This window comes from Urocitellus parryii, chromosome 6, assembly GCF_045843805.1.
Source record: "Urocitellus parryii isolate mUroPar1 chromosome 6, mUroPar1.hap1, whole genome shotgun sequence".
In the NCBI taxonomy this organism is placed as follows: Eukaryota; Metazoa; Chordata; class Mammalia; order Rodentia; family Sciuridae; genus Urocitellus; species Urocitellus parryii.
Window position 1 is genome coordinate 48,540,249 of NC_135536.1, and position 25,246 is coordinate 48,565,494.

The 25,246-nt window shown below is 35.1% G+C and overlaps 1 protein-coding gene across 1 annotated transcript in view; it reads right to left on the bottom strand.

Annotated features, from left to right (window-relative positions):
* The window catches only part of Slc25a21 (solute carrier family 25 member 21), a 461,783-nt gene that overhangs the window by 36,261 nt on the left and 400,276 nt on the right, over window positions 1–25,246 (bottom strand). Inside the window, exons 4-6 of the mRNA XM_077800003.1 lie at window positions 18,476–18,542; window positions 10,584–10,643; window positions 6,490–6,597 (exon numbers count right to left, since the gene is read on the bottom strand). Coding sequence (XP_077656129.1) covers window positions 6,490–6,597; window positions 10,584–10,643; window positions 18,476–18,542 — 235 coding nt within the window. The remainder of the gene's footprint in view (window positions 1–6,489; window positions 6,598–10,583; window positions 10,644–18,475; window positions 18,543–25,246) is intronic.

Sequence of the window (25,246 nt, forward strand, 5' to 3'; positions counted from 1 at the left end):
CTCTCTCTCTCTCTCTCTCCCCCTTCCTCCTTCCCCCCCTCCCTCTCTTTTCCAGTTGGGACCATTGTAGTCCTTTGGTTTCATCTTTATCACTCTGCTTTTGCCTAGAAGCTGTTACAGGTAATATCAGTCTGTTTTTCAGGCTGTCTTCCACTGCAGAGTCCTTCTCAGCTGTGGCAACTTCTTGGGAACTTTCATGTTTAAAAGACCATGTTGACTCACTACTTCAGGTTAAAGAAATAGGAAAACTCAAAATAACATGTTGGATTACATGGTGGTTCATATCCAGGATGTGAAGGTAAAGAGACTGAACTCAGACATTCTGTCAGAGAAACTCACACAATTGGCAGGATTAAAGTTATCTGCCTACAAAATGAGCCTCTATGGGGAGTCCATTCTGCTTTACTTACAGGTGCTATCAAGTAAGCTGGCCATTCTGTATGCAGCCTATGCATTTAGTGTCCCACAAGAACTCTTAGCTGTAATTGACCGAAAGACTGGAGATGAGCTCAGTTCATGAAGTAACTAAGGAGGCTTGAATAAGAGTCCATGTTAATGTTATACACTATTCCAGAGAAAGAAAATCTTGACTGTGGAAGAATTTTTCATACAGTGGCTTCAAATGTTCTTAATTACATCTCTAACATCTGTTGCCATCCATCAGTTATTTACAGCCAACAGATAGCCAGCTACTCCTGTTTATTATAGCAGGACTGCCTCTGCTCAAGATAGTGGGCCTGCCTTCTCAAAGGTCTGCAAGCTGACCACCAGTCCTTAATCTTTGATAAAGAATTCAGGCTGACCAATCTCTCCTTGCTTCTCTTTCACTTTCCTCCCCAGCCTCCGATAATTACTCTTCTACTCTCTACTTCTATGAGATCAGTTTTTGGATTCCATATATGAGTGAGGTCAAGAAGCATATTCCACTTAATATAATGTCCTTCAGGTTTATCTATGTTGCCACAAATGACAGTATTTCTTCTTTTATTATGGTGGAATAATATTCCATTGTGTATATATTCCACATTTTCTTTATCCATTTATCATTTGATGGATACTTAGGTTGATTCAATATCTTGACTATTGTGAATAATGCATCATGAACATGGGAATGCAGATGTATCTTTGATATAATGATTTCATTTCCTTTGAGTATATTTTCAGTATTGGGATTGCTGGATCAAATGGTAGTTCTACTTTTAATTTTTTGAGGACCTCCATACTACAGCTAGATAGGAGGAAAAGGGAATAAGTGTTCTCTGGTAGAGTAATCATGATTAAAAATGTATTGAGTATTTCAAAGTGGAAGGGAGGATTTTGAATGTTTTTACCACAAATAAATAATAACTGAATGAAATCATGATATGCCAAATACCCTGATCTGATTATTATACAATGCATACATGTACTGAAACACTACATTGTATCCCATAAATCTGTACCATTATGTGTCAGCTGAAAACAAAAGAAGAATAAACAAGAATTCAGGCTGAATGGATGGTACTAACATCTGAGAATGCCCTAGTGAACTGAAGGAGAGGACTAGCCACCACTCTGTGATCTATATCTGTTCCCACCACTGAAGTCAGATGTGACTGCTCAATATTAATTGTAGCAATATCTCAAGATAAATATGCCTCTACTTAAGCATAAGAATTTAATTTTTGTTTTTTAGTTGTCAATGGTCCTTTTTTTAAAAAAAATCTTTATTTTTTTACTTGTGGATATCCAATTTGGAACTTGGATTTTTTTTTCGGTGGGGGGGTACTGGGGATTGAACTCAGGGGTACTCAACCACTGAACCACATCCCCAGCCCTATTTTGTATTTTTTTTAGAGTCAGGATCTCATTGAGTTACTAAATGTTTGCCATTGCTGATGCTGGCTTTGAACTGAGCAGTTGGGATGACAGGTGTGTGCCACCACTCTCAACTGTCAATGGCCCTTTATTTATATGGGGTGCTGAGAATCAAACCCAGTGCCTCACACAGGCTAGGCAAGTACTAACTACTATCCCAGTTCCAAGCTTAAGGATTTAAAAAATCAACTTGCATTTAGAAATAGTTCTTACTGGTTGAATACCTACTATTCTGTGTTAAGACATTTACATACAAGAAAGGATGGTGGAATGTGATGGACATCATTATCCAAAGTATATGTACAGAGACACGAATTGGGTGTCAACATACTTTATATACAAACAGAGATATGAAAAATTGTGGTATATATGTGTAATAAGAATTGTAATGCATTCTGCTGTCGTGTATTAAAAAATAAAATCAATAAAAAAGACATTTACATACATTATCACATTTGAATTCTTGTAAATAGCATGCTGGAATAATAACTAGTAACATTTTTAAAACCATCACTATACATCAGACTGTACTGACATCTTTACATATATGTCTCATTTAATCTCCACTATACTATTATTCTTCTTTAACAAATGAGGAAACCAGATTACAGTCAAGGCAGGAAATATGAAGCCATCACATAATTAATTGCAATATCCCTTCAGGGTTTGTTTTAAATAGTACACATAAATGTCTTGCTATAGGGAAGATGGACTGATCACCGCTAGTTTACCAATGAGGGAACTGCAAGTATTTCAAGACCATACTGTGGCCAAGGGTAGTGGTGCATATCTGTTATCCCAGAGGATCAATTCAAAACCAACCTTAGCACCCTAAGCAATTTAGTGAGACCCTGTCTCTAAACAAAATATTTTAAAAAGGGGTGGGGATATGGTTCAGTGGTTAAGTGCCCCTGGGTTCAATCCCCAGTAAAAACAAACAAACAAACAAACAAATCAAAACAAAACAAAAAACAGGCTATGAGGAAATGGTGAAAAGCATTATGGGAACTTGGGCCTACTTTACCCATCCTCCAATTGCCTTCCTGTTCTTGACAGCTCTGATTATATATGTCCTTCAATCATTTTCTCACAAGGTTTGAACTTTGTTAGAAATTACCAAAAGTGGTATTACTATTATTATAAATAAAGTCATGGAATTACGGAACCTGAATGATGCAAGGTTGAGACTCAAGATGAGCCAACTAGTCATTCCCACCTAATCAGCTGAGAAGGTTTCCCAAAAGTTGGGGTTTGACTCTAGCAGAGTCATTAGAAGCATTTCTTCTGGATTATATACTTTTTACTGTTCTGTGTTTTCTACTTTTTCTACAATGAGCAGGTCTTACTTTTAAAAGCAAGTGTTCCCAGACAATACATCTCATGGTAAAACATTCAAACATACAAAACCCTTTCTTTAAACTCTTACCTTCCCTCACCCATTCCAATCTCCTCCTTAGAGGTGACTACAGTTAGAAGTTTAGTTTGAATTCCTTACACTGTCATATATGGCTATTGAGCACTTGACATACCCTAGTTGAGATGTTCTATAAGCATAAAGTACACACTAAATTCAAAATTTAAGCATAGAAAAATTTATATAGTTTCTGTATTGATTACATGTTGGAATGTAAATTAAGGAGACTATAAAAATATCAGTGGTTGCCAGGGATTAAGGGGTTGGGAGAAAGGGATGAATATGTACACCATAGAGAATTTTAGGAGTGAAACCATTCTGCATGATACTTTAATGGTGGATACATATCATAAATTTGTCCAAACCTATAAAATGTACAATGCCAAGAGTGGACCTTAATGTAAACTATGGGTTTTGGGTGATAATGGTCTTAATGTATGTTTATCAATTGTACCAAATATACTAAGGTTGGATAATGACACTGGGGAAAGCTATACATATGCAGGGGAAACAGGTTTGTGAGAAATTTCTGTATCTTTTTTCAATTTTGCCACAAATCTAAACTTGTTCTAAATGATTAAGTCTTAAAGAAAAATATTTTGGATATATTAGGTGAAGTAAAATACATTATCAAATTAATTTCACCTGTTTCTTTTCATCTTTTTCACCTAGCTAACAGAAAAGGTGGTGCACATTTAATTTTATTGAACCATCACTGCTCTAGAGTCTAGATAACTTTGGGTTTTTACATATTCACATGTATACAGAGAACATATAGACTTTTGGTGTTTTCTAACTTAAATATGCATTACTTTTATCATTGGACTTTTTTTAAAATTAGAGTCTTTAAATGCAGGGGGCATTAAATTAATGCTTTCTTCCTGTCTTTATCTTCTTTATGATCCTTACACTTCTTTTATATTTCACAACCTACAAAGCCTTAGAATGAAGGAAACATAGTTATTCTTGGATATAAAAATGCTGAAGTAAGTACATTTAATATGTGAATTAAATCAACATTGGTACCCCTTGTTGGGTAAAGAAAGTGCTAGTCAATGAAGGAAGGCTTTGGGCATTAATGGGTCATGGACAAAAGATCTATGAAACAATGCCAAAATGACCTGAAAAATTTTTTGTAAACAACTATATTCAAAGTTTCTGTTCTCATCATGTTACCTCTTTTTCTCAAACATTTTTTTGCAGTAGGTATAGTTCCATTATTTATGTTGGGTGACCACTCTCTGCTAACTATTTTTTTTAGTTTGATCTCTACTGCCTATGAAGGATCATATCGAAACAAAAACCTCAGTTCAGCCACTGAATTTTGACAGTTGCTGTAAATAAACACTGACATGTATGATCGATGTGATCACTATTTTGCTAAGTTATCATTGGTTGAAGTAATATTTAAAATATTTTATAATGTATCTAATAGATTTTATTCTGAGAAAACACCTAACATTAATGTCCAGTTAAGTGGATTCTACAAAAGAAATTACCCAAAGCAAGCTCCCTGTATCCCCTGCTTATTAATAAACTGAAATACGTAAATAATTTATATAGATTGCACTGTGTAAATAAACTGGGAACACATATGCATGCAGCAATTTCTTGTGTCAGGCTGGCACAGTGTTTATCATGTTCTAGCAAGGTGTTAGCACATGCAACATGAGCAGCTCTTACTTGGGCTCAGTGTGGAACCTCCTTGGGAGCAGAAGAGAGAAAAAGAACATTAGGCATGAGCACAGGTGCTGTGAAACTTATTATTTTAATAGCTGTGAGTGTTCCTTGGTTCTCTCTCCCATTTGCATCCCTGTAGTTACATGTTATCTAGATGGAAAAAAGAAAAACCTGCGACTGAAAGCCCGTTTATACCTTTTCTCACTTGTTATTATCTAAGACACTGAATGGGGACCTCCAAATTTTTCTTCTTTCTTCTTTCTGGTAATTCTCTCAATCTAATAAACCAAGTTTTTGTCCCCCAGATTCCATGGGAACTGTATTAAATGCTCCATATTGATGGGATATCTGAAAAACATTTCTTTCTTTCTTTTCTTCCTATATCTCACCATATTTTCTCCTAATTCAAGAAAGAATATAGAGATAGTAGAACATAAACAAAAGCTAGGGGTATACAAAGATTTTCAACTTTTCTGAGGTTTGGTAAACATTTTGAAACTTAAAAAAATTCTCCTTGAATTAGGATTGACTTCCTCTGAGTAGATACCATCTGCTGTAGCAGCCCAACCCTGTCTGATCTTCCCTTGCCTAGGCCTTGGCAGCTACAGGTGAGTAGGGCCCCTTTCTTTCCCACACCCCTCCCCAAGAAGCTGTCAGGAGCCTCTGAGGCAGTATCCAGCAGGCAGGAAATGGGTTGGGGTTGAGGGGGTCTCCACCCATTAGCAGCTGTTTAAGCAGTAGGCAGGAAAACTTTTCTACAGAAAAATCCAGGTTAGCAAATACTCCAAAACAATTTATACCACATGCTACCCAGTTGTGGAATTGAATTAAAATGCTAAGAAAGGACCTGGAATGCTAATTCCCTTGTTTTCCCTCACTTAGTGCCTGGGACCAAAAGAACAAAACAAGAACAGTTGGACTTGGTGTTTTAAAGGGAATTATTAGGCAACTAGAAGAAAGTAAGGGCAGCACACACCAAAGAAAGCTGTTTATTTGGAACGTCATGTACCAATGATTACATGTTAAGACCCATCATTGTTCAGGTGGCGACATCTGCACAGTCTTAGTAGGTTGCTCACTTAGATTTAACCCAAAGACAACTTTGACAGATTATCAGAATCTTTTGGTGAGGGTGGTAGGTGGAGTGGGGAAAGGAGTGAGGTAATTCTGAAGAATGACTTTGATTTTTAAAAGCACAGTAGTATTATCATCTCAATGGTTCTGCTTTAGTCTATTCTAGTGCAATATGAAAGAGAGGTTTTGCCAAATGTCAGAAAAAAATTTCTAAATAAGTCATTTTAGATTACATTCGAACTCTAAAATAAAAACATATAAGTATGTGTTTGTCTATCAGATCTTAGTGCATTTTGTTAACACTTTCCTTGTGGAAGATATTTGAATTTTTCATATACTACTTTCTTAGCAATGATTAACTATAGCTTTAATAAGTGGATAAGAGGTGGACCCATAATTTATTATGTATACTTAAAAATAAGACTTTACATTTCTTAACAGTAGGAAAACATTAAAATGGTTACCTCTGTGAATGTGTTCCGATTAGCTTGCAAGCCAACTTTTACTACCTCAAAAGGGTTAACCACGATGGCTTCTGTTAGTCCAGATCCCAATCCAGCAATGGCAAATGTCTAGAAAAATTAAATCCATCAATTCTTTAAAACAAGTGATCATGTGTACTAGGTTAGGTATCCTATTCATTATACTACGCAGCTATGTTATGATGAGAATGGAGAAGCCTATGTAAGTGCACCATATACCATTACTAAACAGCTTTAGTTCTTGATTAGATGCTGACAATTCATGAAGAAGAAATTACAGAAGCCACAAACCACATCCTAACAATTTCAAAATAAAATGTCAAAGCCCCATCAACAATGACTTTTTCCTTTAACAAAAGGCAAGATTATTTTACTGATTTGAGGTGGATACTAAAAACATCTGCACTTATAACAGTTAAAGAGAGTTTAAATTGTAAAAGGAGAGCTTCATTTTTTAAACATCTATTTAAATACTTTTATTGAGCATATGAAGAAATCTAAGGAGCAGAACCACAAATAAAATGTTTATAAAAAGCTAAATTCCAGGTAGCTGGAAACATTCAAATATATAGTCATGTTCCTAGAGTCACTATTTTAGACTGTTAATAAACAAAAATTAATTTTTATTCACTTTCTCTATTTAAAACAAAATAAAACTGACGATTGCCCTATTTCTCTGGACTTAAAACTGAGAATAAAAGCTAAGATAAAAAATAGCTAAGTTGTTCTGAAGGGCCCAACTAAAATTTAGAACATTTATCAAAAAAATTATCATTGGACTTTTTTTTTTTAAAATTAGCATCTTTAAATGCAGTGGGCATTAGATTAATGCTTTCTTCCTGACTTTATCTTCTTCATGATCCTTATACTTCTTTTATATTTCAGGTTCCTAATTGCTGTGCATTAAAATAGAGGTACTTTGTATTAGGCAGAGGGGAGTGAGGGAAGGGGAGGTGTACAGGGTAGGAAGATAGGGGAACGAATTAGACATTATTACCCAGTGTACATATGTGATTACACAATTGGTATGATTCTTCATTATGTATAACCAGAAGAATGAGAATACTATATTTACATATGATGTGTCAAAATTCATTCTACTGTCATGTATAACTAATTAGAACAAATAAAAAAGGAATTCCAGAAATAATAATAATAATAATATTTTTATGGAATTTTCTTCCAAGTATAATGTTAAGAGTTTTCCAGAAAAAAATTATATAAAAAATGACCATGACAATTAAAACTCACAGAAAACAAAAACACAAATATAGAAACAAAATCAATCAAATCCTCTATGTCTCCAAAATAGATGCCAGACAAAAAGTAATTCTTTGCTATAGAACCTCTACTTCCAGGAGAAGAAGTGGCACGTATACAACAGAAGAATAAAACCAGTGAAGAGTAGAGAACATATACTCTTATTAAGGGTCTCTAATATCTTCAAAGAGAAGGGAAAAAGGAATATTCTCTAATGTTAGAGGGGCAGATAAGGTAGAACAAGGGCTGGATCCAGACCTGTGAAAGTGAGTTAAGGATTTGGTTCTGCCACACATTGGCTGTATGACTATAGCTTCCATGGATTGTAGTTTGTACACAGATAAAAGTGCTCAGCAATGGGGTATATGGAGGCTGAAACACAGCCTGTACCCTACTTTCCAAGCCAGACCCTGGACAGACATTAGTCAGGAGGTAGGGCCACCTTTTCATGATTCACACAAAGGCACCATGTGTGCTAGCTGGGGCTGCCTATGAATCTTATCTTTGATAAGACAGCTTTCTCATCTGTAAGATGAAGATAATAATATCATACCTCAGAAAGTTATTATGAGGGTCAAAACAATGTGCTCCTTGAAAGTGCTTTCCAAACACCATTGTTCTTGTTGCATATAAAAAGGGATAAAGAATGGTATTGCATATAGATTCTAGGAGACAAGGCATAACTAATGATGTTTTCCTTTTATCCCACTTCATTACAATTTTAAGCATAATTTGTATAGGGTAACTGACCAAATACTTTATTCATTTATCTCAAACTTCTATCACGGAAGCCAAAAGCAGGGGGAAAATACCAGTCTCAAACTCTTCTGACTGGGAAAGCTAAAATCCAGATGTTCAGGGTTTTTATTACTTACTATATGCAATCTTCCAAGTAATTCACTTTTTGCTTCTTATATAATGCTCGGCTACATTTGCTGTCAGAACTAGTGTCCAGCAGTCCCTTGTCAAAAGAATTGATCAGATACCAGTAGATCATATTACTTAGGTTGCTGCAGAGACTTGAGTTTACTGTTGGGTTCCCAGTCTCCTAGGTTTTTCATGGGAGCACCAGGGAATATTTAATACCTAAGTGCCTAGCTGTATCAAAAAAGAAACTAGAATAAATGAGTTCAAGAAAAGAGGAGAACTGTATACAGTTTGCTTTGCATGCATTCTGTTATAGTAGCTGGAGTAGCCAACTGCTTTACTGTTTCAACTCTTAAGTCAAAGACCTGCAGTCTCTCATATGGAACCAATGCTCAACACAATAATGCCAGCTGGCCCTCTGGAGGCCATATTTTATTGTCTTTTGCTAGGAAGTCTTTAATCCTCTTTTGGCTAACATGTTTACAAAGCCAAAAAATGACATTAAGGGAAGACACTGAGGGATTAAAAAAAACCAAAATCTTGATGTAATTTTGAGATTCATGGCATGACCCCTCCTTTCCAAGAGGGTGTGCTTCACAGCCACTTTGTTCAGGCAGAAGGTTGGAGAGGAGATTTCTTGGTGATAACAAAAAGCAATAGCTTTACATTTTTTAATGAGATCCCTTCAAGAAAGGGAGCAGGTATCATTTTTAAAGTAACAGAAATTTCTTCTTGGATCGTCTGTTTGGTAGAGTAAATATTCTGAAATGAAACTTTACAAGTAAAGTATAGATGATCTTTGATATACAATGGTTCAACCTACGAATTTTTACTTTTGTGCAAAAATGATTCATATTCCATATTTTGAATTTAGATCTTTTCTTAGACTAGCAACATGAAGTATTATACTCTCTCATTTTGCTGGGTGGTGACCATGTGCTGTGGCTCCCCATCAGCTATATCATCAAGAAGGTATAAACAGCCAATGTTCTATGGTGTACTTTGTTTATAAGCTATGATGATTGGTAGGCTAGTTGTATTAAATGCATTTTTTACTTATTATATTTTCAACTTATGGTGGGCTTATCTGATGTAACTCCATCACAAGTGAAGCAGCATCTATAATTGAAGAGTTGAACCTCAGAACATTGTCTCTTCTATTGAGTTTTGAGGCACATTTCACTGGGCAAGTGAGGATTTTCCTAAAGAATAGACTGTACATTGCTAATTGTAGCAACAATGCACTTTATTTTGCAGATTTTGAGGGAAAGATTAGTGCATTTGCTCTCTCTGGGGCTCTTGGTGCTCACACATTTGGCTAATATAATTTAACTTGCATAGGAAAAGCAGCAAAATCGCCAAGATAGAGAGGAGTGGCATGGGGAAATGTTCAAAACAAGTGAATTTCATGTAATATTTAAGGTGTGTTGTTATAAAATGACTATTCACCATGGCTAAGTTGTTTACAGCCATTTATATAAAAGGCCCTTCAATCTGTGCCTGACCATAGAGTGATTTTGTCCTGAGTGCCTTGAAGTCCCATATTGGCTACAGCTTGAGCAATAGCTGGAATAGTGACCTGTTAGGCAATTTCAGGCATACTGACTTTTACATAAATAGATATGTGTCATATGTATGTAAACATATGCATGTTTTGGTTTTAAAAGAGTCTTTGATAAATGTACTCTTTATTTTATATTCTTGACCATATCTCATATAGGTCCTTCCAGGCATATCATTATTATTATCATAAATTCATCACTGGGAGCTATAAAATAGTCAAATTGTGACTTATTAGGAAGATGGCTTTCAACAAGTAGCTGAACATTGAATAACTTGAATTCATATTTTAGTAGCTGGGCTTGGGGAAATCAAAAGGGTTTTTGTTTCTAGATTTTTGCTTTATGAAATAACACACACACTTAAGTATAATAAATACTCTCACTTACCAATGCTGGTGACAGTGACACATATCCTAGCAATTTCTTGTACTGCTCAAAGGTGAAAAACTGTGGAACAAAACCAAGCCCAGAGATTTATGACAATTTCCTGTAACAAACTCTTTAATTGACTAAAATTTCTTTGCTAAATCATTATATTAACCAGCATTTTAGAAAATGATAAGCCATATAACAGTTTTTAATCCTGTTTCGGGCAGTTGCTATTGAATCTTATTTTAACATTCACATTTTTCAAATGTAGTTATAATAACCTACAGAAGAGCTGATGGAATCCTTTATAGCAGTAAATGAACCATACAACTTCCATTTACCATGACCATTTTCAGTTTCCCCAGACATCAATAGACTTCTTTTTTATGGCAGTGATTCAAAATTATAGGCACAGAGACCTGGAGTCTTGGTCTCCTATGTTTTCTCTATGAACTGCTTTCCCAGCAAATGTCCAATTTTCTATAACACACTTGTAAAAGACATTCACTTCTCAGACTTTATATTATATTGCTGTGTCTCTCTACTGTTTCATGATATTATTAAACATTAAATAATTACGAAGATGCCATGCTAAACTAGGGAAGGGCCCAATGAAGTTATATAGTCCATTCCCTGCCTTAAAGCCAAACTGTCCCCAACCTGAATGAAGACAGCTACTTATTCTTTTCTTTAAAATCTGATGAAGAAGATGATGATGATGATGGAGATGATTATCATGATGATGAGGATGATCAAGATACTATTAATTCCTTCAGAAGATGATGTTTAATATAATTTTATCTTCAAAGAAGAATGTTTGAAGAGATTCTTTTCTTAATTAGAATAAGTTATACTCCATATATATATAATATGTCAAAATACTGTCATGTATATCTAAAAAGAACAAAATTTAAAAAAGAAAAAATTCTATAAAGGCAAATCTAATCCGTCCCCTTCCTACATCCTAGTTAAAAAACTATGATTAAACATTATTATTATTATTATTATTATTATTATTATTATTTGTGTGTGTGTGTGTGTGTGTGTATTTGGTGCTGGGGAATGAACTAAGGACTTTGCACATGCTAGGCAAAATGCACCTACTGAATTACATCCCCAGCTCCTGAACATGTTTTGCTCCTGGGTACTTAGTCGAGTAGTTCCAACATCACTGATAATGTATGCTCTTAGGTCCTGCTAGGTTGGATTCTTAAGACCTAAGAAATGGCAAAGGAAATCAAATGTTTTCTACTCTATTACTTTATAGCCTAGTAAAATGGGGCAAGAAAGAAAATGAGATATTGGGGGCCAAATAATACTTGTTATTAGAAGGAGCTGGTGCCTTATAGACAAGATTCTTACTGTGTCTTTGGACAGCCCAAATGTCATTATACCACAAGATGAATTTTAATTTCTTTTAAAGACTCAGCAACTACGTTTGGGCCATGGTCGTTTAGATTAACTATAGATTTGGACTTTCTCAGAACAGGTTTCCATTTATTCACTCATCTAATGAATATTTACTAGATTCCTTCCATTTTAGGCACTGGGAATGCACCAGTGAACAAAGAGACCCCCTGTCTTCTTGATATCATACTCTAGGAGATGGTGATAACCCTGAAACTATACTGGTGTTAGATAGCATTAATGGAGACCACTGTTGGATGAGATTCACACTAGAAATCAATCATAAACTATGGGAGGAAAAGGGTTATCACCTTAGGTTTTAAATATAATTTATTTTTCCTCCATTTTGTGATTACCTCATCGCTATGCTTTGACAATCACTTTGCTGGAAGGTAAGCAATGCTGGGTCTGCATTCGAGCTGTGCCACTTAGCTTGAAAGCATGGGCAAGTTATTTAACCTTTCTAACCCTCAAGAACATAAAGCATGCCTGTTAAGTGTTTCTACTGGGATTGAACCCAGGGCCTTACACATACTAGGCAAATGCTTAACCACTTAGCTACATCTCTAGCCCTAATAAGAGAATTTAAGTAAGATTCCCTAGCATGTCTGGCACATGGGAGACTTTGGAAAGGATTAGTTTCCATTCTCTGTATTCATTTAGGTTACTAAAGGAACCATAGATGCATTAATTATGTGTACTTCTCATGAGAGCCTACTGTGGTCCAGGAAACATGCTAACATCTACCTTTTGCATGTGAAACTATATAACCCATATAGCAATACCATCAGATTAAGAGGCTAGAATACAATCATGAGTCCCATTGCATATGGAAGCAAAGGACTGAGCTTATCCTTGAGTTAAGTCTAACTCCAAAGCTTCTGAGTACTCTTACCCCTATATTATATTTATTCCCTGCCACCATGATTGTTAGTGGTTTGGAAAAATTTTGCCCTTGGGTTTTCTTGCTGCTGAGGATGGAGTCTTCTTGCCTTCCATTACACCTGAGGTGGTCACACAGAACCTGGAAGCCCCGAAGTCCCATAGGGCAGAAGATTTTGAATTTTTTTTACCAAAAATCTGCATAAAAATATTTATCCAACACACACACACACTCAAACAAATGCACACATGCACAAGGGAGAGCATATGGTCTTAGATTTAAAACTGAAATGAAACATTACTATAAAACAATATTTACTTCCTATGGTAATACATTATTTTCTGTTCTATTTCTTTAAAATTTTTCTGGTTATGACCCACTGCATCTAATGATTTACTAAAATGAATCCATATCCCCTGGGTCATGACCTACAGTTTAGAAACACTGGACTAGGGACCTACATTAGGATAGGGTTACAGGAAGTTCTGATGACCTCACAGAAATCTCCTCTATCTTATTAGCTTCCAGTGTGAAGATGTATTTGTTTGTTGGTTGGTTTGTATTTTTTCTGGCTTTCCTTCATTATAAGGATGAAGGGCCCAAGGGATGTCAAGGGAGAAGTCCTTTTGAGGATTTCCAAGTCTACACCCTAGGAGCAATTCTAGGCATTTATTTCCCTATCTCTAAGGTTATTAAAAACCAAGCTAGACTAGTTGATTGGCACCCATTAGCAGTCATGATGGAACTTTTGGTGAATGACTAGGATGAAATGATTCAGGTTCCTGGGAATAAAGAAGCCTTATAGGTCACAGTGATAAATTGTTAAGGTACTAAATTCAAAAGTAATGAACACCTCACATATTCTAATAAGCAAATAGTACTTAAAGCTATAAAAATGCATTTTAATTTTTACTTTTGCAACCAAAATATAGTTGTCTGGATACAAAATAAAACAATATCTATTTGTCTATGATGTCATGCATAACTAATTAGAACAAATATAAATAAATAAATAAATAAATAAATAAAAACAATATCCCCAGAAAGGAAAAACTAAATTTTTAAAAAATAGATTTCTAACAACAATAAAATAATATAAATATATTCATTGTAATTTGAAATCAATGTTCATTAAAAACATCCAATTATTCATCCATCTATCTGTTCAAGAAATATTTTACAGAATGTGTCTCATGTTTAAAGCTTAGGAGACTTTGTACTAGATTTATATCCTTAGGAACTAATAGATCAGCTGTTATTTTAATTCCTGTTAATATAATACTACTCCTTTATGGCTTTCATGATATCTATTTTTTTTTCAATTTTGATGATATAGTTACACAGAATAGTGGGATTCATTGTAATATATTTGTACATGCACATCACATAATCTGGTTGATTTCATTTCCCAACACCTCCCTTTTCCTCTCCTGCTCCTTCTCCCTAGTCCCATTTCTTTACTCCATCGGACTCCTTTCTATTTTTGTGAGATGCCTTTTTTATTCCTTTTGTCTCTATGGCTTGCACATATGAGATAAAACATGCTCTTTAACGTTTTGAGTCTGGGTCATTTCACTGAGCATGATGTTTTCTGGTTCTATCCATTTTCCTGCCCATGTCATGATTTAATTCCTCCTTACGACTGAGTAAAACTCCATTGTGAATAGAGACATCACATTTCCATCCATCTGTTAGTGGACACCTAGGATGGTCCCATGACTTGGTTATAGCAAATTGCATTGTTGTCCACACAGGTATGTATGTATCACTGCAGTGTGCTGACTTAAATTAATTTGAATAAATTCTGAGGAATGTATTGCTGGGTCATGTGGTGGTTCCATGCCTAGTCTTTTGAGGAACCACCATACTAATTTCTATAGTGGTCGGAGTAATTTACAATCCCACCAACAGTGTGTAAGTTTTCCTTTCTCTCTGCATCCTTGCCAGCATTTATTATTTGCACTCTTAATGATTGCCATTCCACCTGTTGTGAGGTGAAGTCCCAGTGAGGTTTGATTTACATTTCCCTGATTGCTAAGGATGTTGAACATTTTTTTCACATATATGTTGGCCATTTGTATTTCTTTTTTGAGGTACATTTTCTTTAGTTCATTTCCCATTTATTGATTGTTGGACATGATATTTCTTAATAATTTCTCAGCCAAAACATTAGCTAAAGCATAGACTGACAAAAGTACACAGTCATATAAAATATGAGGTTGCACTATAGATATGAAATCCAAAAGGTCAACATAAAGTTCTTATCAAAGTCAAGCAAATGTATGGCTAAAGAGTTTTGAAACCATTCATATCCACTCACATCAAGTACAAAATTAATTTTGCTCTATATAACCTATAATAATATGCAGAAATTGGTGATCTGGCTGGACTTATTGACCATGTCCTTCCTGGAGAAGTGTCACACTGTGGTAGGACAGAGGACATGGGTACATTGGTACATTCTACTTGGCTAAACCAGTTCTCCATCTTCCCCTTTGTTTTCAATTTGTGCAGTTTGAACCGTTTGAGTGTTACTTTTAACAACTGGGATCTGAGTAGTGCTCAATTTAGGGCTAATTCTGAGGCACGATGCTTCTAAATATCCTTTCAATGCCTTTTGAATTTTGATGCTTTCTAGTTTAGCTGGCAGGTACAGGCACTACTCCCAGACCTGTGTGTCTGCTAAGCAGTGTCCCTCTAAAACTCTTGTGCAGTTCTTTCCCAAGTCTTGACGGTGTCCTTACAGGTGTGCACTGGTCATATTCAGCTGAATACTTGAGAGGGAACCTTCTGCAATCTCAGGAGTTGTCTTCCTGCACAGCTTGCTCTTGGCTGGTACTCTGTCCTGTGAGCTCTAGCTCCTTTGTTCTTCCCACTCTCTCAGCTCTTTTACCACCCAGGGAGTCCACTGGGGTCTACTTTTATTTCCCCTCCCATCTTTAAGCCTGTAAACACTCTCAAGGTTTAAGCTGTGGTCATCACAGGGCTCATCTCATTTGTTTTAGTTATTACTACAATTCCTTGTCTGATTCCAGTGTCTTGAAAGTTGTTGTTTCATATATATATATATATATATATATATATATATATATATATATATATTCATTTCTGTCTTGTTGTTTCAGGTGGTAGAGTAAATCTGGTCTCTGTAACTCCAGCTTGACTAGAATAGAAGTCTTGGCCCTCCAGATACTCAAAAGAGTTGATATGGAGATTTGGGTAAACAAATTCTCTCTCTCTCTCTCTCTCTCTCTCTCTCTCTCTCTCTCGACTTCTTTCTATAAATTTTCTTTGTTTCTTTCTCTGTTTAATTCATTCAATTGAATATTTACTATGTGTAGACATCATAAGTGTGAGTATATCATAGAGAGCAAATATCCTTCACAATTCATAATATCTCATAATATGAGTTTGGTTAATATAAAGTAGTCTTTGAAAATCTGAACATGGAAAAATGGTATTTATGGACCTGTGAAGTTAAAGACTAAACCCAGGAACCTGGAACATACTTCTCCTATCTCTGAGATCAGTTGTTTTCTTCTGAGATTTTCATTTCCCTTTTCTAATTGCAATACTAATTACATATTAATTTGAGAATGGGAAAGTTTCATTTATTTAGCATCAGTGAGTCTTATTATTTTAATGATAAATATAATTTCAAAGAATAAATTACAAACTTAAAATAGTCTGTTTTTGATTATGGTACCAACTGCAACTGAAGTGTCCACACTGAAGAATGAATACACAGTGCATGCATGTATGGACACATACACACACAGAGTATCAGAATATTTTTTTTTCTGAAGTAAACTTTGATGACATACAATGAAGCAGTTTATGATGTATGAAATTACTACAATCAGGTGATTGCTTTCCTCACAAATCCTAAGATAAATATCTATAAAATGAATGCTTTTATAAATTGTGTTGAAAAAACTAGTGCTATCCATCTGGCAAAGATACACTTAACTCCAAGTTATACTTAAAAAGCCAACGGACTTACCATATGTCTCAATAATTTTAAGGTAAAATCTACTTGAAACAAGATGTCTGGGACACATACACTATATCCAGTTGCCCAAAAGTTCATCTGTTAACCATTGTTCTGGCATGAAACACTGCTTCTTTTTTATTTTTATTTTTTTTAAAGTACAGACTAACTCGGTTTTGTAAAGCTTAACTTTTCGTTTTTCCTTGTGAAAGATTGCTCAGTGTTGATAAACTTTAATCTTCTTAAAGTTTAAATTTTCTTTAATATATGGTATTAAAAATATTCCAGGAAAATCTCTAATTATAATGTACTTTATTTATACATGCAAAATACTGAACACATGAATATATTATTCCATGGAGACAAAGTGACTTTCTTTTTGAACAGGAACTCTGCTCTGTTTGTTTACTTGGGCAATCTTTTATCAAGTGAAGCCATTTCATAATTCAATTCAGCCCTTTTGTGTACTTTGGTGAACTTTTTCCAGATTCTGTATTGCAATTCAGGTCCTTATAATGAAATTTGTATTGAAGTAATAATATAAAATCACAAAACTATAGCAACAAAGAGGAAAAATTTATAGAGAAAGTATGTTTTAAAGGTTTGTTTTCTGAATTCTCTACCCAAATTAAATTCTGCCAAATTACTATTTTAACATAGTGTAAAAGTTTGATGTTTGTGTATATATGTTATTTCATAATAATTTTAACACAGTAATTCCCTTCTCTTATTTAGTAAAAGTTTTTAAGGTGTTCCTTTTTGCCTTTCAGGAATATTGGGAACATAAATTGGGAATGTGAAAAATCTTTATGTCATTAAGATAAATGACACAAAGTTGGAAATATGTCTGTATATGTTATTTTTGTTGAAAGACAAAGCCCTATTTGGTTATGTCAGTGCTGGGGGTAAGGGAGCAATGCCAGTCAGTCACTGTAATCAGAATTTTTGTCCGAGAGAACATATAAAAAAAATGCAGCTATAGTTTTTTTAATCCTAGGAGGCTCTGGAACATCTTTCTGCTACTAATCAGATATTCAACTTGAAATAGTACATAAACCTCCACAGTTAAGTGATTAAAGAAATGGAAGTCTGGGCAGTGGAAATAATAATTTTTAAGTACCAGAATGGAGAACTTTAAGAGGAGACTAAAGTTAAAAATAAAGCTGACATGCCAAATAAATATGCTATAGAAGAATCATATACAAAGAAATACAGTCTATTTTATAAGATGGGAATGATTTGGGGAAGAAGGTTTTTCTACTTCTCTTTCTTTAATAATTACTGCTCCAAAGGAAAATGTCTGAATCGCTTTGAGAAAAGGCCCAAGCTATTTTGTGGTTTCTGTGGTTTGATTACATGAATTTCATTCACCACTGTGTCCTTTGCATAATTTCCTCATTAGAAGGGAGTACATTTACCTGAAAAAAAAAATCTACAAACTGATACATATATTTGAGAGATTGATCAAATCTAATTATAATAAACATTGTGCTATAATTTCTGAATTAAAGATTTTAGTGTTTTATGTTTAAGTCTTATTACTTTCCCCTTGTTTACTGTGGGATATTTTAATGCTGAGGCTGTTACTACACCTTATTTTCACTTGGTGGGAAGGCATACCATGCTTACCTTCACTGCTCTTTTTGGTGTTTCAGCTAAGATGGGTGGCAGAATTCCCTTGTAAAAACCAAACAACCTGTTAGAGAAAAAAAATTAATATAAATAAGGGAATTAGAAAATAGGTAATTCCACCGTTAAATCATAAAGTCTTCCTAATTATTTACCAATCATGAAAATTTTCTTTGTTTTAATTCTAAAGATATGAATTCTGTGTTTCCTAGGATTACAATATTGAGAGAATGAATAAATGACACTGAGACTGGAATCCCTTAAGTAAATTGCTAAATATGACCATGAGTTATACCTTCAAGGTGAAATTGACCCTTCTCACTTTAAAGAATCTTGAATTAATTTATCTTCTCAGTTGTATGGTGGGTAGCTTCAAGCTGTCAACAGTCTTGCATTTCTTCCCTTCTGATAATTCAGTGAGGTTAGGGCTACTCCTAAATTCCCTAGACTGAACTTTTTTGAGGCTAACAAGGTAATGAAATCTTCAATTTTAGTTTTAATAACAAGCTCTGTGTTTATGGGTCTATGGTATTAGTGCTTCCAGTCCTGTTCTGAATTAGTCATAATTTTTCTACTTCCATAATGGAAGTAGAAGAGTTTCAGGAAGGGCAGTTAGAATTTTCAAACTCCCTTGCTGTTATGCTGTCTAGTAGGACGCAGGCCAGCTATCATTAAGAATGTTGAGGGGTCCAAGGACATAGATTCAGACCTTTATAAAAGAGAGAAAGGGAAAAACTACAATGAGTGGTATATGTTTATGATTGGATTTTTTAAAAGTCACAACTTATTTCTTATTAGATTTTAGTATTCAAAATTTTAAATTTCTCTGCCCAGGAATCTTCATACACATGCCATATCTTAATTTTAAACCTGAAAATATTTAAATAGAATATTCTGCATTGTTTTCTGAGGTAATCAGTTATCCTGACAAGTCCATAAGTGACTACAGATTGGGCCACTTTTGGTTTTTAATTGGTCCTGGTGATTAAACTAAGGGGCACTTAAATACTGAGCCACATCTCCAGCCATTTTTATTATTTATTTATTTATTTTAATTAAAAAATTTAGTCGTTAATAGGTCTTTTATTTAATTTATTTATATGCATGCTGAGGATTGAACCCAAGGCCTCACACTTGCCAGCCAGGCAAGCACACTCTACCACTGAGCCATAACTCCAGCTCCCTCTTTTTAATTGATTTTTTAAAACAAATAAATGACAGCGGAATACATCACAATTCTTATTACACATATACAGCACAATTTTTCATATCTCTAGTTGTATATAAAGTATGTTGATACCAATCCATGTCTTCATACATGTACTTTGGATAATGATGTCTCTCGCATTCCACCATCCTTGCTAACCCCTGGCCCCTCCATTTCCCTCCCAGCCCTCTGCCCTATGTAGAGTTCGTCTATTCCTCCAATGCTCCCCTCCCTATTCCACTATGAATCAGCTTCCTCATATCAGAGAAAACAATTTGGCATTTTTTGGGGGGGGATTGGCTAACTTCATTTAGCATTATCTTCTCCAAAGCCATCCATTTACCTGCAAATGCCATGATTTTATTCTCTTTTATTGCTGAGTAAAATTCCATTGTGTATATATGCCACATTTTTTTTTGTCCATTCATCTACTGAAGGGCATCTAGGTTGGCCAGCCCCCTTTTTATTTTTTATTTTGAGACAGGGTCTTGCTAAGTTGCTTAGGGCCTTGCTAAGTTAATGAGGCTGGTTTAGAACTCATGATATTCATGCCTCAGCCTCCTGAGTTGCTGAGATTATAGGCATGTGCTACCAAGCTGACATCTGCCCATTACTTTGATTTAATGGATCATGTTAGTATTATGATAGTAAGCAACAGAGACATATGATTTGAAGGGGTTTGGGAGTTCATGAATTGCCCCACCCCCATCCACTCCAATTTTAACTACCAATGCCTGAAATTCTCACATCTACACTTATTTACTCAAGACACTTGTCAAATTTAAATCCTCTTTATCATCTAAATTTCATTATAAATTATTTTTAAATTTTCAGTATGAGAGTGACTAAGCATAGGTTTGATCTTCCCAAAAGATTAATGTGATTTTCTGGTAGACAGTCTATATCTATAATAGAAGAAATTATTAGTTTGGTTCTTTTTGTGCTGATCTTTCCACATCTGAAAAATTATGCCTGGTTATGTGGGAAAAATGAAGAGGAACATAAAAGTAAGTAAAGCTTTTAAAATAGTGTTCAGGTTAGTAGAGGGACTTGAAATTCTATATGATAGATAACAGTTATAGGTAGAAAAGTTGGTTAGCCTGGAGAAGAACAGCTTTATGGGGTAATGTGATGAACATGATGGATCTCTTGAAAGGCAAGCATGTAGGAAATATATTAGACCTTTCTGTTTGTTTCCAGGTGGTAGGTCTGGGACCAACAGGTGGAAGCAACAAGAAAAGACAGATTTCTAATAGTTAGAATTATCTAAAAATAGAATGGGCTTTCCTGAAAAGTGCAGTTACAATTTGGCATGTGCAAGCATCCCCGGATGACCACTTGCAATGGGATGCTGTAGATGGGATGTACACAACAGTGGAAGGACTCAATGTTCCCCATGATTGGTCTATTCTTTTATTCTAAGAAAAAGAACAAGAAGACACAGGCAAGTACTTTTCTAAAGGGACAAACTCTGCCTTACTTCAGATTTCTGCCTCAAGTACAGCACTGTTTCTCTGGAAGATGACTGAAGTCTTGTAAGTAACACAGAAGGACTTCATTTTAAGAGTGATGGGAGAAAATATTAAAAAGAGGTGTAAGGCAGGAGGGAAGAGAGAGGCAGCTGGAAGAAGCATAAGGATTTAATCTGAAAAGAGCTGGGAGGTCCAGAGCCCTCTGCTTCATGTTGGCGATGCTTCGTTGACGTGCCCTCCTTCCCTTCTCTCTGCTTGGCTCCTTTCATGTGCAATCACTACCACCCCATGTTCCACTATCCTGAGCTTTCCAACAGCAAATGAACAGTTTTAACTGGAAAATCTCAGGGACTGTAGGCAGCCTTTGCTATCAAATGGGAAGCGAGAACCATCTTTTCTTTGCATTGTTTTCAAAGTATATCCATGCAACAGCAGTCATCTATGGAATAGTTGGTGGGGCCAGTACCAAGTCTGTGGAGAACTGCCATGCCCAGTTTTTTTTTTTTTTTTTTTTAAAAAAAACCACTGGAACCAACATATTATTACTATATGACACAGCTTATAGGTACAGGTTGACTGGACACCTTACTCAAATGGATCCAAATGGTACTCTATTTCTTTATTTCATTTAATTTAATTGAAGCTAGACCTATTAGAGTTTTACTCCAGGATTTTGGGACTTGAACTGAAAAGGTCAGTCTTGCTCTGAGTAGTTAAAGCCTTAAGATATAAGACTCTGATATTAAGGGCAGTCATATTTTTGGTCATTTGGAAAAAGGCAATCTGCAGTGATAATAAAGAAGGAAGTCACTATTTAGGGAGACACTATTTAGGGAGAAGTTAAGAAAGAGAGTTTTTGTATTGTGAGTGTGACTCTGCTGCCAAGATTTCTGTATGCTTAGTTTCATCTGGATCCTTTTTGAATATCTGGTTTTTACCTCTGTCTCTAATCTAAGAGATACCAAGTAATGTCTTCAATAAGTTATCTTTTTTACTTAAATGAGTTTGAGTTGGGTTGGTAACTTATGCCCCAGAGTCCTGGGTCCAGAAAGTAAACCTCATGGTCCCTACAATCAAAATGGCTGTTCCTTGCCATGTCCTCTCATAAGAAGAGATTTGTTTGTCTGTTAGGATTGACCCTTGAGCCAATCAGAGGAGTTACATATAAAATGTGGGCAAGAGAATGTGAGCAAGAGCTCAAGCTGATAAACTATTTGCCTGATTTGATTAAATACTCATTGAAAGTTTTCCTTTTGCAAAATGTGATGCACATATTTTTTAAAAAGAAATTGTAATATTTTATGAAGGAGACATTTTTATTTTTTTCCTGCCAAAGGACTGCAGTATATACCAACATGCACTGTTCATTATCCTTCTGTGTAGCTTTGGCTTGCTATTCAGAATGTTGCTTTTCAGGACAATAATCAGAGGAATTAAGAAATTGGTGGCACCCATATTAACATGATCCATCCCATTTATTTCTACAGAAGCAAATTGCTACCTTCAGTCTACTTGCTGGATGGATGGATGGTGGTATTCTGAAGGTTTATGTGGCATTGACAGCAGCTCTTTTCCCTGATAAGACAGAAAAGGCACCACCCAGCTTTTAAATTTTGACCTGTACCAAATCAATAGGAAAAACCTTTGGAAGAGACACAAGAGTCACTGTAAGACTTCTTAGTAAATTTTAGTATGAACTCCATGGTAGCCCTCATAATTTTGTTCCTCAAAGTTGTTACTTCTAAAAGGTATAAGTTTGATTTTAACTCTCCTGTGTAAAAAAATATTAACCTGAATTCTTATGGACTTCTATTACTATTATTTTAAGTAAAAATAGTCAAAATTAGTTGATTGCTTCTTATATACTAGTTGCTATGTTAATAATAAGTATATATAGATGTATGTATATATAATAGTCTCAACTTTTTCAGGAAGCCTCCTATCACATCATTGCCAAATGGTGTACAGTGACTTAATTTCCTTTGTCTTCTCACAGTCCATGTCTTTGACCATAAGGTTATACTATATACAGAAGTTTTTCTTGATATGCAACTATGTTTTTGCAGTGCTGGGTATTGAACCCAGGACCCAGGGCTTCTTATATCCTGGACAAATGCTCTACCACTGAGCTGTATGCCCAGCTTGAAATAAAATTATTTTAATAAAAAAAACCTAAGAAATATATGTTGCAACAGTGCCTTATCATTTTTTATTTCTGGAAGAAATTTTAGAAAAGGCAAATTAAGATCAGGTCTTTATTCTGAATTTTATTCAATTCTGCTGGAAAGTAAAGTGAAACACTGACTGCATAACTAATAGCAATGGTCTAAGATGAACAAGATCATTCTGGTGAAAACTTCTGAATTGTTGATTAAATATATTCTGCTTGTATAAGAATTAGAAAAAAATCGGGCCACAGATTAAATTTTTTTTCCTAAAGATAAATTTTGCCCTTAAGAATCATGTCAAGAGCAGGGTTCAGTGGTGCACACCTGTAATCCCAGAAACTCAGGAGGCTGAGAAAGGAGTATTGTGAGTTCAAAGCCAGCCTCAGCAACAGTGAGGTGTTAAGCAACTCAGTGAGACCTTGTCTCTAAATAAAATACAAAATAGTGCTGGGGATGTGGCTCAGTGACTGAGTGCCCCTGAGTTCAATTCCTGGTACCCCCTAAAAAAAAAAAAAGAAGAAGAAGCAGCAGCATGTCAAGATAATTTTGTCAATGAGGAAGAAATACAATTATGTAATATGATAAAGCACTGAAATATAATGTTAAATATTAAAATACAATTTTTATTATCCAAAAGATCAACCTTTCTATAGCCCATGGGGTGAAGCAGGATTGTTCAAGTCAGTTACAGTAATCCCATTCCTTGCTATTGAGGGGTTTAGGCATGGATATATGACCCAAACCTAGCCCATGGGACCATCAAAGATATGTACTGGAAATCTTGGATTTTCAGCCTCCATAAAAAAAGACGCCATGGGAATCAAAGTGGTTCCTCCTCTTTGCAGGATGTTGTCCTGGCTCCATGAGATGCCTGTGCACTGTATGTGTGAGCTGTCATTTGTCACAAGGTAAGGGCAGTAGAACAGAAAGGCATAAAGGACCTGAGTCTAAATGACATTTCTGGGCTGCTGAATTAACCAAGCCTGGCATCTTACATCCAGATTTCTGGTTATGTGAAATTAAAAGTAAATTTTTACTATTTTACCTGCTTTTAATTTGTCTTCTGTGAACCTAAAACTAAACACATTCTGATATGTATAGCCATTAGTACCTCATTTCTGAAAAAAATTTAAATTATAATTCATAAACCATAATCATACAGAAGATAATTGTTAAATGTTCAGCAAAACACTTAGAAGGAGACTGGGAAAATTGTTTAAAAATGGTTTTAGCAACAAATGATGTTGGGAAAACTGGAAATCCATATGTAGCAAAATGAAATTAACCCTCTATCTCTCACCATGCATGAAACTCAACTCAAAGTGGATCAAGGACCTTGGAATTAGACCAGAGACCTTATGCCTAGTAGGAGAAAAAGCAGGCCCAAATCTTCATGTCAGATTAGGCCCCAACTTCCTTAATAAGACTCCTAAAGTGCAAGAAACAAAATTAAGAATCAATAAATGGGATAAATTTAAACTAAAAAGCTTTTTATCAGCAAAAGAAACAGTCAATGAGGTGAGGAGAGAGCCTACATTTTGGAAGCAAATTTTTACCACACACACATCAGATAGAGCACTAATCTCCAGGATATATAAAGAACTCAAAAAACCTTAATACCAAAAAAAAAAAAAAACCCTCAAAATAAAAACCCAAACAACCCAACCAATAAATGGCTAAGGAACTGAACAGACACTTCTCAGAAGATATACAATCATCCAAAAAATATATGAAAACATGTTCAACCATCTCTAGTAATTAGAGAAATGCAAATCAAAACTACTAATTTAATTTAATTTCACTGTCAGAATGGAAGTTATCAAGAATATAAGAAACAATAAGTGCTGGCAGGGATGTGGGAGAAAAGGCACACTCATACATTGTTGGTGGAACTGCAATATGGTGCAACCAACCTGGAAAGTAG